Below are 17479 nucleotides of genomic sequence, written 5' to 3'. Positions count from 1 at the left end.
TTCCCTATCCCTGCTGAACTTGTATGCTAGCTTTTTGTGATTCATGCATGAGGACCCCTAAACCCCTCTGTGCTGCAGCTTTCTGCAGTCTTTCTCCATTTAAATAAAATGCAGCTCCTCTATTTTTCCTGCTAAAGTGCATAACTTCACATTTTCCCACATGATATTCCACTGCCAAGTTTTTGCCCACTCACTTAACCTGTCTATATCCCTCTGGAGACTCTTGTGTCATCCTCACCACTTGCCATCCCACCTGTTTTTGTGTCATCTGCAAACGTGGTGACAGTACATTTGCTTCCCTCATCCAAGTCATTAATATATATTGTAAATAATTGTGGCCCCCAGCACTGATACCTGTGGCACTCCGCTAGTTATAAGTTGCCATCCTGAGAATGACCCCCTTAACCCAACTCTCTGTCTTCTTTTAGTTAGCAAATCCTCTTTACATGCTTATATATTAGCCCCAAGACCATGGGCTCTTTATCTTATTAAGTAGCCTTATGTGCAGTACCTTATCGAAAGCCTTTTGGAAATCCAAATATATTACGTCTACAGGTTCCCCTTTAGTTATCCTGCTTGTTACCTCCTCAAAGAATTCTAATAAATTTGTCAGGCATAATTTCCCCTTCATGAAGCCATGCTGACTCTGCTTGATTATACTATGCATTTCCAAATGCTCTGCTATTACATCCTTTATGATGGAGTCTAACATTTTTCCAGTGAGTCCTGAGAGTTTATTTCCTTCAAGTGTCCATCCATTTTCCTTTTGAATTATTAAGTGTTTTTGCATCCACCCTCATGGGCAATGAGTTCCAGGTCATTACCACTTGTTGCATAAAAAAAATTCTCATATTCCCCCTGCACCTTTTTTTAAATTCATTCGTGGGATGTGGGCATCGCTGGCTGGACCAGCATTTATTGCCCATCCCTAGTTGCCCTTGAGATGGTGGTGGTGAGCTGCCTTCTTGAACCGCTGCAGTCCATGCGGTGTAGGTACACCCACAGTGCTGTTAGGAAGGGAGTTTCAGGATTTTCACCTAGCAACAGTAAAGGAATGGTGATATATTTCCAAATCAAGATGGTGAGTGACTTGGAGGGGAACCTGCAGGTGGTGGTTTTCCCATCTATCTGCTGCCCCTGCCCTTCTAGACGGTAATGATCATGGGTTTGGAAGGTGCTGTCGAAAGAGTTTTGGTGAATTCCTGCAGTGCCCAAAATCTTAAATCTGTGTCCCCTAGTCCTTGTACAGTCAGCTAGTAAGAAAAGATTTTCCTTGTCTACTTTATCAAAACCTGTCATAATCTTGTACATCACTATCAAATCTCCCCCCAATCTCCTTTGCTTCAAGGCGAACAACTCCAGCCTTTCCAACCTAACCTTGTAACTAAAATGTCCTACCCTTGGAACCATTTTGGTAAATCTCCTCTGCGCCTCCTCAAGGATCTTCTCTTGTTAAAAGTGTGAAGAGGAGATGTTACACTCTCCGATCCCGCAATTACCACACGAGATTCAGGCTTCCTTTTAACCAGTTTTATTCAAGCATTTGCCAGGGAGTCGCAACCATTCCTAAGAATGGAGACCCAACTCCCAGACTGATTACATTTCATTACTTTTGCACTTTTTCTTATCATAGTACATTTGAGTACATTTGAATACATCCAATTGGTATCCGACACAGCAGTTCCAAAATATCTCTATCCTACTGAGTACATAAACATGTGATCTTGCTATCCAGTTATTCTAAAGCATGCATACATAATTATACTATCCAATAAGAATTAAGGCATGTATACATGAACCTTGATTCTTGTAACTCAAGACTGTTTGTGTTTCATCAAAGCCCCCTCTTTGTCCATTGTTCATATTCCCATATCTAAGCTAAAACCATCTTGTCCCTTCCCTATCTGAGAGAGGAGCACACTTAATCTAATTTATGTCATACTTTCTCTCCAGCCTGGCTCTTAAGGCTGTGCAATGTTCACCTGGTAACGTTCAACTATTAACATGTTTATCAGTAATGGCTGCCTGGAGATTTAAGTGTGATCAGCAGATTCTTACTGTGTTTTCTTTTAATATATTTAATTTCCCCCTAACAAGTGTGATGACCAGAACTGGACTCTGTACTCTAATTGAGCCTAACTTCCCTACTTTTGCATTCAATGCCTCTATTTGTGAAGCCCAAGATCCCATATATTTTGCTAACCTCTCTCAATATGTCCTGCCACCTGGAAAGATTGATGCACATGCATCCCCAGGTCCCTCTGCTCCTGCACACTTTTGGAATTGTGCCATTAAGTCTATATTGCTTCTCCCCATCCCTTCTGCCAGAATGCATCACCTCATTCTTCTGTGTTAAATTCGATCTGCCACTTGCTTCCCATTCTACTACCGGTAATATGTTCTGCTGCAGCTGATTCGTATCATTCTCACTGTTTACCACTCCTCTAAGTTTGTATCTTCAGCAAATTTTGAAATTTTACTCTGTATTTCAAGATCCAAGTAAGTTATGTATAGCAAAAAAAGCAGTGGTCTGTGATGTATAAATAATCTTTAAGTTCCATATGTAGAATTTTATCAAAAGCCTTTTGAAAATCCACATATATTTATTGCAATAGTCTGAGCTGCATTAGATTCTTGCTCCCATAGACAAAAGGTAAGTGTGCTAGCATTAGTTTACTCTTAACACAGCAAATACCTATACTTGCTTTGTGGCTCCCAGAAGGACCGAGATGTTTACCTTGCGTTTGCTAGGTAGAAATTTTGGACTGGGTCTGCATCATTTGCTGTTCTCCCAAGCAGTATTTTTGAGTTCAGTAGTTTAGAGAGGGTATATTTCTAGTTTCTCTTACAATGTTGAGTGAATATTGTTTCTTTTTTTCAAAATGTGCCTCGGCCAGATGTTCAGCTAAATTTATTACCAAAGAGAATGGATAAAACAGTTATTACGTCAACCAGGTCAAAAAAAACAATAACGATAATATTGCAGAGATATTTGAAGATTATTTCTTGAAAGTGCTGACACCAGGAATGTTATCAAGAATATCCATATCTCCCTACTGTGTTTCTGAAACAGAATCACAGCAGTCATAAAAAAACACAAGAATGGAGGAAATTAAATTCTGAGTAACATTGGAAAAAAAATTCTTCATTTTGTAGGTTATGTGGACTGGATTGCCTTGCCAGAATTTTCATCTCCTGATATGTTGTGCTATACTAGACTCTGAAAAACAGAAGATAATGGAAAACCATTACGGTTTTAATGAAATTCTAAAGGTACTGAATTCCTTCCACACTAAAAGATCATGTGCAGAGCTGTGTGTTTTGCCTATATTTCACATCAGTATATAAAAAGCACAAAGTTGCAAAATGATTACAGTGCAGAAAGAGGCCATTTGGCCCATTGTATGTGTGCTGGCTCTCCAAAGCAGCATTTCACCTAGTGCCACTCCCCTGCCTTCTCTCCATAGCCTTGCACATTCATTCTTTTCAGATAATAATCCAGTTCCCTCTTGACTGCTTTGATTGCACCTGCCTCCGCCTTAGGCAGTGCATTCCAGATCCTAACAACTCACTGCGTGGAAAAGTTTTTCCTCATGCTGCCATTGTTTCATTTTCCAATTACCTCTATCCAGACTCCCCATGATTTTGAATACCTCTATCAAATCTCCTCTCAACCTTCTCCATGGAAAACAGTCCCAAGTTCTCCAGTCTCTCTATGTAACTGGTCCCAGGGATGAGCAACTTGGTTCTCATGAATCTTTGCTGCACACGGTCCTTCAGCTCACTCTTGCTTTAAACTTTACATAGTGTAGGATTGAACTTTTTTCCCCTCAGACTCCATATTGAGGACTTTTTATTTTTGTATTCTTAGCACATCAATGAACTTTCCTTGAAATTGGATGTAGAAGAAATGCTTTGTAAAGCAGAGGCAATTTACTGCCAAATGAAGAAATGTAAGGTGAGTGGTATACTATGAAGTATTTAACCACTATAATGTACTGTGCTTGAGAAAGTGATAAAGCTCTTGGATTACTCAGAAGTACATTTAGCTACTGGCTGTTTATTAAAGTACACACTTTATTGCATAGAACAATACTGTCAACTGTAGAGTATGAAGAAGTTCAAATATTACTACTCAAATTATTCATTAATGACATGATCATAATTTTGATCATTGAAAACTTTAGTAAATGTAGTATATAACACTGGTCCTTAAAATGTGTTCTATGTGTTTATAAGGGAACTGTTTTTATAACAAATGTGGTTTGTTTTATTCTGAAAGTAAAGATATAGCTATAATATGCTGTAATAAATTATTCATAATATCAAAGTACAAGGTCATTTGTGTGAAAATAACCACACGAATGGCCTTAATTACACACCGTTTTGTGACTAATACATTTGTGATTAAGCAGAACATAATTAAAAACCCTTTGTTTAACATTACTTTGGTTACATTGGGCGGAATTTTCCATAAATGAGATTAAGTGCGGTGGCGTGCGGTTTTGGCAGTGCCCACACCGCCAACCGAAATGGCGGGAAATTGCTCCCAATTCTGCGCTTGCTTGATGCCTCATTAATTATGCAAAGGCACATATCGGTCCAACTCACCTGGCGGGTCGGGAGTTGATTTGTGCTTTCACCGTCAGCTGGCAGGTTCGAAGGTCCACATGCCATATTTAAATCCAACACACAATCTCACTCTCTCCAACCCACCAGAGATGTCTTGCAGCAAGAAGAGGAAGGCCGAGATCCTGAAGAACAAGGCAGTACCCCATTTCATACACCAGGCTTTCCAGGCCTCGACAGAGGGGTGCCGGTGCACAGGCAAGTGCTCTATCCAGGGATGGCTGCAGGAGGCACAGCAGCCTCACCTCTCCGGCCTGGGAGATTGTGGCGGAGCAGGTCAATGCAGCTGGCACCTGCATCTGATGTGCCATCCAGTGCAGGAAGAGGATGAATGATCTCATCCAGCCCACCAGGATAAGTCATCCTTCAACACCATCCAATATCAACCTCTCATCATACACTCAAATGGCCATTGTCTTCAGAGGTCTCGTGCAGCCATTAATGGGAGACACATATCAACACTTGTACTCTCACCGAGACTTTCACATCACTCCCATCCCATCTATCATGTTGCTCACACTTCATCCTCTGGCCCTTCTGGGGAGGGCTCATCACACATAGTGTGCATGCATCTCACCCAACCTCTGCTCCCATCCCTTCTCATCACATGCCTTTCTTTCTTCTTCATACAGGCCAAGCTGGTGCACAACAGGCACGAGAGATTGCAGATCGGAGGAGGAACGGCCAGCATCATTGCCTCGCTGAGTTTGAGAAGGTTGCAGCCAAGCTGACTGGGGAGGTCAGGGATTACTCCGGTGGGGAAGGGGAATCGGCCTCACCCACCAGCCCAGTACGGATCACAGCTCCATCACTTCCATCAAGTCGTTACGTTCACGATGAGTCACTTGCAGTCTTATCTAGTTCATGTTCGTTAGCTGAAACTCTATTTTCTAGGCATCAGCAGATCGAAGTGCCAAGCCAGTCCAGCGCCATCAGTGCGAGACCCCAAACTTCATCCAAGGAGAAATCTCCAGAATAACTGTCATGGCACTCACACGCACCCTCCACCAGTTCTGGGGCACAGATGTAGATTAGGCTCAGGCTCACTTTCTGGGGAACACCTCACTGATACGTCCCCGCAGCAGTCGGAGGCAGGGACAGGCCAGGCCTCCAGCATTTGGAGGGCTCTGGAGACCAGCCACCCTCTCGGATCGAGTCAGATGATGAGCCTCTGGAAGTGGCCTCCAAATCTGTGCTGGAGATGCGATGCGAGGCAGCGTGGAACATCAGGCAGAGATTTGGCAGCCACTTAGCAGACTAGACTGAATGTTGGAGGAGTCCATCCGCGTCCTGTCTGGTGTCGTGGCTCCGACATACGAGTGCCTCGAGGTCACCATGGAAAGACTGGCAATTACCATGAAGACCTTGGTCCAGCAAGACTTGCCGGTTTTTCACTCGGCCCTGCGCTCCATGGCCACTCACCCTGGTGGGCACCATTAGGATGTAGGCGACATGGGGACGAGGCACCTTGACCCACCTCCTGGTGCACCATCTCCTGAAGGAGTCAGGGTGGGGCCCTCGGGCACCCACAGGGAGGATGAGCATCAGCTGGACATTCTAAGGGCCTCCTCAGGACACTCCGAGGGCGTGCGGCTGCTCACAGCTCCCTCCACCCCAGCTTCTCAGACCACTGAGGGCTCTTCTGCCTCTGAGCAGGTGACCCTTATTAGGCTGGGGCCCTCCAGGCAATGGGCCATGAAAGAATGTCCAGCAAGGTCATCACAGACATCGAGACATGGCAGTCAATAGCAAAAACAAAAATACCTGGAAAAACTCAGCAGGTCTGGCAGCATCTGCGGAGAGGAGCACAGTTAACGTTTTGAGTCCGAATGACCCTTCAACAGAACTAAGTAAAAATAGAAGAGAGGTGAAATATAAGCTGGTTAAAGTGGGGGGTGGGACAAGTAGAACAGTCAGTAGGCTGCCTCCACCTTTGCTGCGGATGTCAGGGCTGTACCCAGGTGTAGCACTGGAGTTAGGAAAGTTAAGAAAAATTAATGTATTTTTTAGGCCACGGGTGTGCTAGACATGTAAATAAATTGCACTCTTGTTAATACGTTCAATGGTTATGTGAATGTTCCTGTCAACTGAAGGCATTGTGATCTTGTACTTTGGAATCCTCTTATTTGGAAGTTTAGCCTTCCACTCAGTGTTCCACTGTGAGATTCACATTTCTGTGATGTCAACCTCAGTTGAACTATGTCTGCACCCCTTGTGTGATGTCAGGGAGATGTGTTTAAATCTTTATTGGAAGTGTGTGATGTAAGTGCTTCTGACCATTCTTCATCAAAGAACACCATTGAGCAAAGGCAGTTCATCAGCATTGATAATCTAGCAGCTTTTGTGCCGCCTCAGTGGTAGTGGCAGAAGAAAAGACATGCACGGAGGAGGAGATCCCTAGGCTTGTCCACATCTCAGTCGCAGCAGTATTTGCAACACTAGATGGTGGTGAAGGCTTCAAGTCTTCTCTGGCATCGCTCTTGCTCCTAAGTGGACTCTCAATTCCCAGTGAGCTCTCTCACAGGGCCCCATGGACCAAAGCAAAGATCATGGCCTGGCGATTCATGAGGCAAGAGATGCAGACATAGTTCTACTGAGGTTGACATCACAGGAATGTGAATCTCACAGTGGAACACTGACTGGGAGGAAGGCTAAACCTCGAAATAAGAGGATTTTGCTGCAAGTGGGTAGACATCCCCTGAGTTGAAAGAAAATGGCATTGAGGGCTAGGAAAGATATGGCCATATTCCCTCACTTGACTTTACTCTTCCTGGAACTTGTCAGCAAATAACGTATCACAGGCTTGTCTTCCTTCCTCCATGGCATGATCGCGCTCATACTGACTCTCAGCTGCCTCCGGATCTTCATCCTCCAGGTCGCCCTCTGGCATGGGTTCACCTCTTTGCATTGCCAGATTGTGAAGGGTGCACACGCTTCCGACTATTGGAGTGAGCCACCTGAGCAATCCAAGCATCTGAAACACATCTTCAGAAGCCCTATGGTCTGCTCTATTAGGGAGCATGTGAATCTGTGAGCAGCATTGTACCTCTCCTTGGAATAACTCTGAGGGTGACGCACTGGTATCATCAGCAAACATTTCAGTGGCTATCTCTTATCCCCAAGCAGCCTGCAGACGTAATGGCCCCTTGAAAATCTCAGGCACCTGGGAGTGACTTAGTATGCAGGAGTCATGGCAACTCCAAGGGCACCATGCACAAATGATCACACACCAGTTGTACATTGATGGAACAATAGCCCTTGCGATTTATAAACATTAGGCCTGCTGCCATGGAGCCCGTATAGTCACATGGGTGCAGTCGATTGCACCCTGCACTCTTGAGAAGCCTGAGATGGCGGTGAAGCCAGTGAATCTTGCAGCCTGGCTATCTTCATCTAGAGCAAACCTGTCTTAATGATGGGCCTTTCTATAAAGGGCACCTGTGACCTATTTATGCATTGACATGTTGCGGACTGAGAGATGCCACACAGGTCACCTGTTGTTCCTTGGAAAGAACCAGAAGCCAAGAAGTTGAGTGCAGCGGTTACCTTCAAAACTATTTGGCAGAAGATACCCTCCACCTCCACGTGGTGTTAGGTTTTCATAAAGAATGTGGCATGTATGATGTACCAGATCTTGGGACAAGCGCAGATGTGCATGGCATTGACTGTAACTCATTTGTAAATAGGAGGCTCTTGGATGATAAATCCTAGGTCTGGTGAGTTGCCGTCGTTGTCTGGGTCTCTCCTTCTGTTCTTCCTGTTTATGCTGTGGCTCTGCTTGACCATGTCACTTCTGCTGGAGCTGTGCACAGAATCGCCACTCCCTCCTTCACTACCTTTTGCATTTGCCTTCTCTACGAAAGGAAACATTGAAAACATTAATCATTCAAGGGACAAGAAAATGAAGCTCAGAAGATGACAGGTTTGGAGACCGTAAGGATCCATAGTTTTTCTGCCCTACTTGCATAGTGGCTGATGCTGCTTTATCCCTGAGACATTTGTTACGACACGGTAGACGATGTGTGCCAGACGGAGCAAATCCATGAGGGAAACTTGATCATGTGGTCATAAGGGTTTTGCAATTTGTATTTTATTTTGAGATGCGCATTCTGAATTCAGAAGTAATAAGTCTGCTAAGACTTGAGATTTTTAGAAAACTAAATTAAACATTTATTAACAAAATAAAAGACTTCAAGCACATACATAGGTCTACAAATTACTATTATAATAACTCCTAAAACCCCTAATTAATCTGGCTTCCAGTTACACCCCCGTTAAGGAAATGGTTAAAAAAAAACAAAATTTTGAACAGATGCCAACAAGTTAACACACTACCCTGGACAGTAAAATTCAAAGTGGCTTTTCCCAGCTTCGGTTTCTATAGACAGTAGGCTTAGTGCACAAACACTGAAGTTTTTTCACACTTTTGGTAGATCTTACAATGCCTTCCCTGATACAGCCTCATTCTCCTTTATACATGTTTCTCCCCTTTAATGTAAATCCATTGTTCCTATATGTCTTTGGAACTTTACCTTTCTCATAATATAAATCTTTTCACGGTGTTTGTATTATCAGTAAGCTTTGGGGAAAAATAAACACGCTGCTTGGCCTAGCTTCTCTGGCTAGGTGTAACATCCTACCATTTCGTTGAAATTCAAACTACCCTGATTTATCTAAAAATGCAAATTTTCCTCATTTCACATTCCAAAGCTTCAGCCATGTTTACGTATTTAGCATTTCAAACCTAGCTTCTTTCAATAATATTGAGAATTATTATACTTTCATGACACACAAGCACACACATCGAGGTGGCCAAGATGGCATCACACATGTAACATACTGAGTCCTGCGTGGGATGCTAAAGTTTAAGTGAGATGATTGACCCAGCCAAACTCTGTGCTTCAATCTCTGATGTGCCATATTAATGACCAATCAGTTGCTCATGGTCAATGATTGGATGCCCTTTGGCGCATCAGCAGTGAGACATCTGGTGATGATGTGACAGGCCTTCATAGATGGAATGCCATATATGACACAGTCGTGCCTCCTTCACTATTGCCTGCATTCCCAAATTCTACATTCCTATGTGTTACTCCTTGAGAAGCAGCGACTGTGATGTGTAGCCATTGAGTTCTGAGTAGCGCTTTAAGCGTGCTAATGAAGCCATTGGCTTTAAGTGGTTTTCAACACAAGGAGGTATTCCTCCTTTCTTTCTGAGCAGACTCCTGCTCGCTCCGGCAACGAGAGGTTAGAGGGCGACCCCAGAAAGGCCCCCATAGTGTTCACCCTTCCCTCTCAGCTATTCCACAGCCTCCCCTCCCCTTTGCCTCCCTCAAGTTCGCCCTTTCCTCTCTCTGCCATTCCACAGCCTTCCCTCCCCATTGCCTCCATAGTGTTTGCCCTGCCCTCTCACTGCCATTCCACAGTCTTCCCTCCCCTTTGCCCCCATCGTGTTCACTCTTCCCTCTCACTGCCATTCCATAGCCTTCCCTCCCTGTTGCCCACATCACGTTCGTCAGCCCGGCCCTCACCTCATAGCCCACGCCTGGTTGAAGTGCAAGTCTCTGAAAGTGGAGGCCTGCATGAGTACCACAGCACAGTGGTGTGCCTTGGGACAATGAAAGCAAAGAGAAGGAACAGTCCAACCCTACAGCCCCAACAGAGTGCAGCTCATCGCAACAAGACCAGTGCAACGCTATGGCAGATATGTTCCTTTGGCCTCGACATTCCCAGCGAACTGAGGTCCGACTTGTGCATGCCACCCTTTTTCAAACGGGTTTGAGGCCGACATAATGTCCCACTGACAGAAGATTGGAAGGTGTGGCAAGATCCCGATGAACAGCTGTTTTAGTGAACATTCATGACATGCTAATGAATGCAAATGGTGCTCATGCCATGAGTTGGCGGGATAACCGACCCTCCATGAGCACACCGTCAGGGGAATTGAAACTTGCTTTTATGATGACAGATTTGCCACTTTTTGCCTGCCACTGGATTCTCCGCTCTCGTCTGCCATGAAGCTCGCCACGGGTGGGATGGGAGAATTCCGGCTATTGTGTCTACACAGGCTACTTGAATTTGAATATGCAAATTTATTCCCAAATGCCTGGTAGTTCAATTTCAAATACTCAAATCAGTTACATATGTATTCTTGGCCATCTCTGTTGCATGAACTTAGCTGTTAATATGGGGAAACTGCAGAAGTTTCAGTGACAAATTTTCCATTTATTGCCATATGTTAATTTCTTGTATCTATTGCCAGGTGCCTCAATTTTAAATCCATAATGATATACGTTTATTTTATGTAAGATGGAAACAACTTAAAATTAAAATTTCCTTATGAAAAATGTTATTAAACTGTTCTTTATATTGTGCAGGATTTACCACAGGCTGTTGGTGAGATTCTTGGCCTAAAGGATAGCGCAATTGTAACGCCTGATTTGGAAATCAGTGCATCTGAGAAGGGGGTCTCCAAAAATCCCTGGAGGGAAAATCATTCAGACACGGCAGTGGCTTCCTTTACACAGACAAACGAAGACTTAGCCGGACATAGAGACACTCCTCAAAATGGGCACAAGATGACGAGTATAGAATGAAGCTGAAAGCTGCATTTTGTAACCCCAGAAAAGAGATGCCACAATTTGTTTACTTTTTACAAAAGCCCTCCTAGATGACTCATCAGTATTTGGAACGATCAATGGGTTTAGTTGTTGGTAAGGCAAGAGAGTGGGATTAGGATAGGAAATGCATCATTTGCAATTCCAAATGTTTAAAAAAATGAATTGCAAAGAAACTATACATTTTTCTAATTACTTAAAACCATAAGGGCCTTCATCTGGAAGTGCATTTTTCAAAATTCCTCATGTCAAACATTTACATGGATGTTGGAAAGTAATGAAATTTTGTTTTGTATTCATATCAAACAAATATTTTGTTAATTCATGAAAGCTTGTCCAATTAGTATCTGAGTTTATTTTAAAAAGTTTTTTTCTCCCAGAAATGCCTCCTGAAATCAAAGAAATAATGTTTTTTGTAGCTTTAAAATTGAACATATACAAGATTGAATAAGATTGTATAAATAGCTTGTCTACAGGTATTAAGACCTATCTAAAATAGGGCATCCTGTGTGATATCTCATACTTGACCATTTTTTGTGGGAGATGCAAGACGTGGGGAACAAAATATGGTGGGTGGCGGATTTTAGATAACATTATGTTATTGCTTAGTTCTTGGAAAAAGCCCTACCGGCTATAATTGTTCCAACAAAAGAACTAATGTTTTGAGCTACCTTACAGAGTTTGGATCAGCTATACTGATGGTTCTAACAAAGTTATCACAACCATTTTTAAAATGACTTATGAATACTGCAAATGAGACTTCAGCAAATTAATATTATAATCTACAATGTCCTAAAGGAAGAAAATACAAGTTTTGCTGCTGTGATGCATTGTTGTAAGCAGTGTTAAAGAGTGTTCACCGTATTATTATGTTAAATATGAGGCTGGGAGATGATTTGGTTTACCATTGAGGTTGTTTTACAAGACCTGAAATGAGTTGACAGCAGAAGTGTTCTTTTCAGGATCCTGGTAAGGTTCCTTATATGCTAGAGATTGTCAGAACTGCCAACAAAGGTATTTAATTTGTAATTAATACAATGCTTAGTAAACTAATATCCCTTCTCAAATTGCAAATCAGAAATTTATATAATCTTTTAATCAGCTGAAAATATTTGTTGAAAAGCTTAATTTTTAAGCTGTCGCATTTCCTGTCCATACTTTAATGTATGGTTAATAATAAAGCATGTTGAATAAATGTATAACTTGATTTACCTTATGATTTTTACTATAAGAAGAAATGTACAGTGGCACAATTTCTAACAGTTGTATAAAGCCTGACATTTTGTATTCTGATTATGTGTACAAAAGTAAATGTAATATATAACTCTGCTCTCTAAAATATGTACTTTGTGTTCACAAGGGAACTATTTTTAGAACATGTGGTTTGTGGAAAAGAAAATCACGATTTGCACTGCTTTCTTTTTATTATGGAAAACTCAAGATCATTTTACTTTACAAAGGCACAAAGTCCATGTACATTGAAGGAAGGCTTAGAATTACACTGAAGTTTATACACATCCAATATAATAGAATTGCAACAAAGAAACTTTTAAATATAAATACGCATTTTTGAATACCTTTAGCTAACGATTTTAGTGTAGAGAGACCTTCAGTTTTCAGCTCAGCCTGATTTTGTTCACTGAGTTCCTGGAGGATGTTAATAAATCTTCACTGGGATCAAGAAGGTCAGACTGAGCAAACTGTTAACCACAATGCCATTGACCGAAAAGACGTAACTTGGTGCTTCAGCTCTGATAGCTCTATCTTTTTTGAGCCATTCAAGTTACCCGTTACTTCCTGGTGCCGTTTCCCTGTGGTGGATTTCTATAAAGGTTTTACAATTTTTGCTATTTTTTCCCTCATTTTATTTCATGGCACTATTCATTGAATACTTATTTCAAGTTAAAACTGGAATACTGGCAAACATTTCTTTAAGTTTAAAATATTAAAAAACTACTTTTAAAAATATATATATATTCTTGTGTATATTCTCAGTGTGCCATTTGCAGCAGAGTGGCTTAATTATATGCAATGGTTTACCAGAACTGAAGCAAATATGGGATGGGGCAATACAAGAAGACAGGTTGAAAAGGCTTATCCCACCTTTTCCAGGGATACTCTTCAGTTGACATACTTTGCCTGTACACCTGAGGATCACTAGTGGCGGTATGTTCTTATTGACATTAGCCTACCACTTCCACTTTGGGGGCAAATTATGGTGCGTGCAAAGAGATCTATTGTACATGCATACAAAATGAGTAGACACAACATGATATTTTCCAGGTGGAGGCAATACATTACACACTCTGGTGTATATATCTCACAGATACCTATTGAAACATTCCTCAGTTATTTCACAGCAGTTCCTGTAAAGTGGACCTTGTTTCCCCACCCCCCACTATCTTGAAGCAATATTGTCCCTATAATCTCCGTGTGGGATTGCCTGATCTGTAGGATGAACAATGACCCAATTGCAGTAAACTGCACACTGGATCAAATTTTATAAAATACTATTAACAATCTCTTGATTAGGTAAAATATTAAATCTGGCCAGAGTTTGTACTGGCTCAAGCAACTTACGTGCATTCCTTTAAGAGTGACATGGAAACATGATACATAAACAAGAACAGATAAATATTTTAAAAATTAAAACTTGAGGCCTTAATGGACTGGTGAATGGAGCTAAGTAAATAGCTCTGTCAGAGGTGCAGGCACCATAGACCAAATAGTTTGTTTTCTGTACTGCAAAATTGATGGCTATTACTGAACTGCCAATCTTCAAATTAAACATTTTCATGATGGATCCTCTCAATGATCTGAAGTGTTAATGTTGCAATAAACAGTGTTATTCCATTGAAAGTAATCAGAGCCAATTCCATGAACAGATGCACAAATTAAAACCTATTTTTGTAATGATAATTTGCCTTGAACTTAAGGGAAAGTATTCACAAATTTGCAGGAACTTTTTAGTTTACACAGGCATTTATAGGGAGTCAAAGAAGAGTACTGGTGTCCTCTAAGGTTTTAATTTCCTGTTGCCCAGGAAATTAGCACAGATCGACATAATCTTTCTTTCAGTTTCTGCCTCACATTTGTCCTTTTCGGCTGTTTGTGAAATTTGCTCTTTCCAAATTTCTTATTGGTTTAAAAAGATTTATTGTGCAGTGTTTCAGTAGCTATGACATATATTTGCTGCCATTTATAAGGAAATTAGTTTTATTAAAAACTGCACCATAAGAACCTGATGTGAAATATTGTGCCTCCTTGGCATGCTGCGTTTGGACACATCTATTATTATTTCTGCGTTATGTACATAAATTGCGGTGATCTCATCAAATTATTGTTTCGTACATTGTAAAACTTGGATCGATAATATTGTAGACTAAAATAAATTATCAATTAGATTTATATATGCCATTGCACAGAACATTATTCAGAGTTTCATTATAACCTCATACTGTTAAGTTGAAAAATCTAACTTTTTTACTTTGGAGGTAATGAGGATACAATATTAGTGATGTACTGTTTTTACTTCCTGATTTATGACTCCTGGGAGACACTCCTTCATTCAATGATGTGAAAAAAAAAAACATTCTTACAATGAAAAGGAGCCACTATGATATTTATATATAATATCTGACGATGTTCAATACTTTTTTTTCTTTTGTGAGTGAAAAAAATACATGTTTTCAAGAGAATACATCTATTTTGTGGGGTAAGAATGAATTAACTGTGTTTACAAGTTTGACTCCAAACTTCAGTTTCACATCTAGTTTATGTCTAATTCTGGGCAAGACATCTTTCATTTCCTTCAGTTCGGTTATTATTACTGGAAGCTAACTGTGAGCTTTTGTCACTGTCAAACATTGAGTGAGAAAAAGTAAACCAGAATGGTTATAACCATTTTTAAAAGTCGTAGCAAAGTACAAACCACATGTCAGATTTGCCCACAACTCCTATTTATCCATATTATCAATCAACTTGAGAAATGTTAGAAAGTTAGGGCATGATCAGGTTTGATGCACTGGCAAAAATATATCTTCTGCTGGGCCCAAGCTGGCATAAATATTGGAAATGATGGGGTGGGGGAGGGCTTGCAGAAATTTTATAGAGTCCTCATTATAAAAAAAATTTTACATGTCACATGGGCATCGCTGGCTAGCCATTTTTATTGCCCATCCTAAATTTCCCTTGGGAAGGTGTTGGTGAGCCACCTTCTTGAACTGCTGTGGTCCATGTGGTGTAGGTGCACCCACAATGCTTTTTGGGAGGGAGTTCCAAGATTTTGACCCAGCAACCAAGAAGGAACGGCGATATATTTCCAAGTCAGGATGGTGTGTGGCGTGGAGGGGAACTTCCAAGTGGTGGTGTTCCCATGGACCTGCTGCCCTTGTCCTTTTAGGTGGTCAAGGTCATGGGTTTTTAGTCATGAGATTGTGTGTGCTGCATGGAATATTTGAGAGTTGTCTGTGAAGGAATGGCCATGGTGGACAATTTTTTTCTCCGTTTCATATTTCTTCTAATCTTGAAATGCTAAGCCTTTTATTGAAAGGGAGTGTTTGAAGGGAAAGACTCTGCTCTCAATTTATGAGAGAAAACAGGAAGCTGTTAAAAGGGTTCACGTAACTTGTGAAACTGGCCGATACTGCTCTAATTTGTCTTGTTAAGTTGCTCTTCCCTGCCACTGCTCCCATGGTGGCAGATTTCAAGATCATCATGGCAGAAGGAGAAACAATGTTATTCGAGGAACGGTGTAACTCCTTAGTGGACTTCACAACTACTGGAAAGATTCCCAAGAAATTGCATAGCCATGAACATAGCTTTGATGGGTATAGATTGGATATGATAGTAACATGTATCAAAGGGCACAATGCCAGATCCTGTCAAAGGAGATTACAAATGCCCCAAAGATATTCTTTGGAATTGATTGCATCATGTCTGGCCAAAGTGTTCTCCACTCTCTGGGATCTGAAATAGGTTATTTTCAAAATTGATGTAACTTTGATATTTGGATGAGAATGAATGAAGAATGAAGGTAGTTTAGGAATGACCAATAAGCTACCTGAAATCAAGGTAAATTATGACTTTAGATTGGATGTTGCATTTTTCCTTTAACTTCTGAAGAATTGCCAGAGAAGAATTATAGAATGGTTACAGAAGTGGCCACTTGGTGTGTTGTTTGCGTGCCAGCTCTCGGCAAGAGCAACTCGCCTAATCCCTTTCCCCTGCCCTTGTAGCCTTGCAGTTTTTTTCTCCTCAGATAGTTATCCAATTCTCTTTTGAAGGCCTCAATTAAATCCATCTCCATCCCAGACTCAGGCAGTGCATTTAAGACCCTAACCACTTGCTGTGTAAAAAAAGATTTTCCTAGTGTTGCTATTGCGGTTCACATGTTAACAAAAATAAATGAACTTGGTGCTCATTGCAACTTTTCTGAAATCTGCAATATGATCTTATTCAATCAAATGTGGCTATCACTTTTATGCATGTTTTCAGATAAGGGGGTTAGTATGAATAGAAAGTAATTATACATTTGCTCACCAACTGAATTGGACTGACCAGTAGTGTAGTGATTGAGTAGGGTTATATTTCTCCTAATTCATTTTTGCAACATTTACACATTCCTTTCTCTTGTACAAAACAGACTGTTAGACTTTTAGTCTCAGTTATCAGTGGAATGAGTCATGCTTTCTCTTTCACTGAGCAATCAGTGGAGTTAGTATTCATATTGATGATCTGCATCCTGTAATTTCCTCTGTAAAATATTAAAATAAACCCTGATGCTCAGATGTTATCAATTGTTTCATGGTATTAAAAATATTTATATGTCTAGCAAGTAGATGAGTTAAATATTTAACTGTCATTTTGGAATATGAGTTTTGCTAAAATTTCCAGTACACGATTTTGCAAGTGAATGCAGGTCTTTTGGTAGGTCTTTTGTCACAGTCAGTTCAAGGGATTATAACTTCAGACCTGCCAAACCTCAATTATATCCCATGTTTTCCAATCCCAGGACACCCCTCCTCAGTACTGCAACCTCCAAGACTACTCACCTCCCTTGTATAACCACCTACATTGTAGCTGGACTTAGAGTAATCACTTTCACAGCATTTTCAATTTCTGGTATCTACCTCCAAACTGATACATGTTACTTCTTAACTTCCATTACCTGGGCTTTAAAAATATTAGGAGATAAAACATAGAATAGAATGAAGAGTGCAGGAGGGCATGCC

At 41.0% G+C, this 17479-nt stretch overlaps 1 protein-coding gene across 6 annotated transcripts in view; it reads left to right on the top strand.

Moving 5' to 3' along the window:
* Positions 1-13214, top strand: part of tbc1d15 (TBC1 domain family, member 15) — a 66926-nt gene extending 53712 nt beyond the window's left edge. For all 6 annotated transcript variants that reach the window (XM_041215741.1, XM_041215744.1, XM_041215742.1 and 3 more), the window contains 3 exons: positions 3157-3273; positions 3872-3958; positions 11007-13214. In XM_041215741.1, coding sequence (XP_041071675.1) covers positions 3157-3273; positions 3872-3958; positions 11007-11225 — 423 coding nt within the window. In that variant the 3' untranslated portion in view covers positions 11226-13214. The remainder of the gene's footprint in view (positions 1-3156; positions 3274-3871; positions 3959-11006) is intronic.
* The last annotated feature ends 4265 nt before the right edge of the window (positions 13215-17479 follow it).

Source organism: Carcharodon carcharias, chromosome 21 (genome assembly GCF_017639515.1).
Source record: "Carcharodon carcharias isolate sCarCar2 chromosome 21, sCarCar2.pri, whole genome shotgun sequence".
Lineage (NCBI taxonomy): Eukaryota > Metazoa > Chordata > Chondrichthyes > Lamniformes > Lamnidae > Carcharodon > Carcharodon carcharias.
This window is presented reverse-complemented; position numbering and strand designations above follow the sequence as displayed.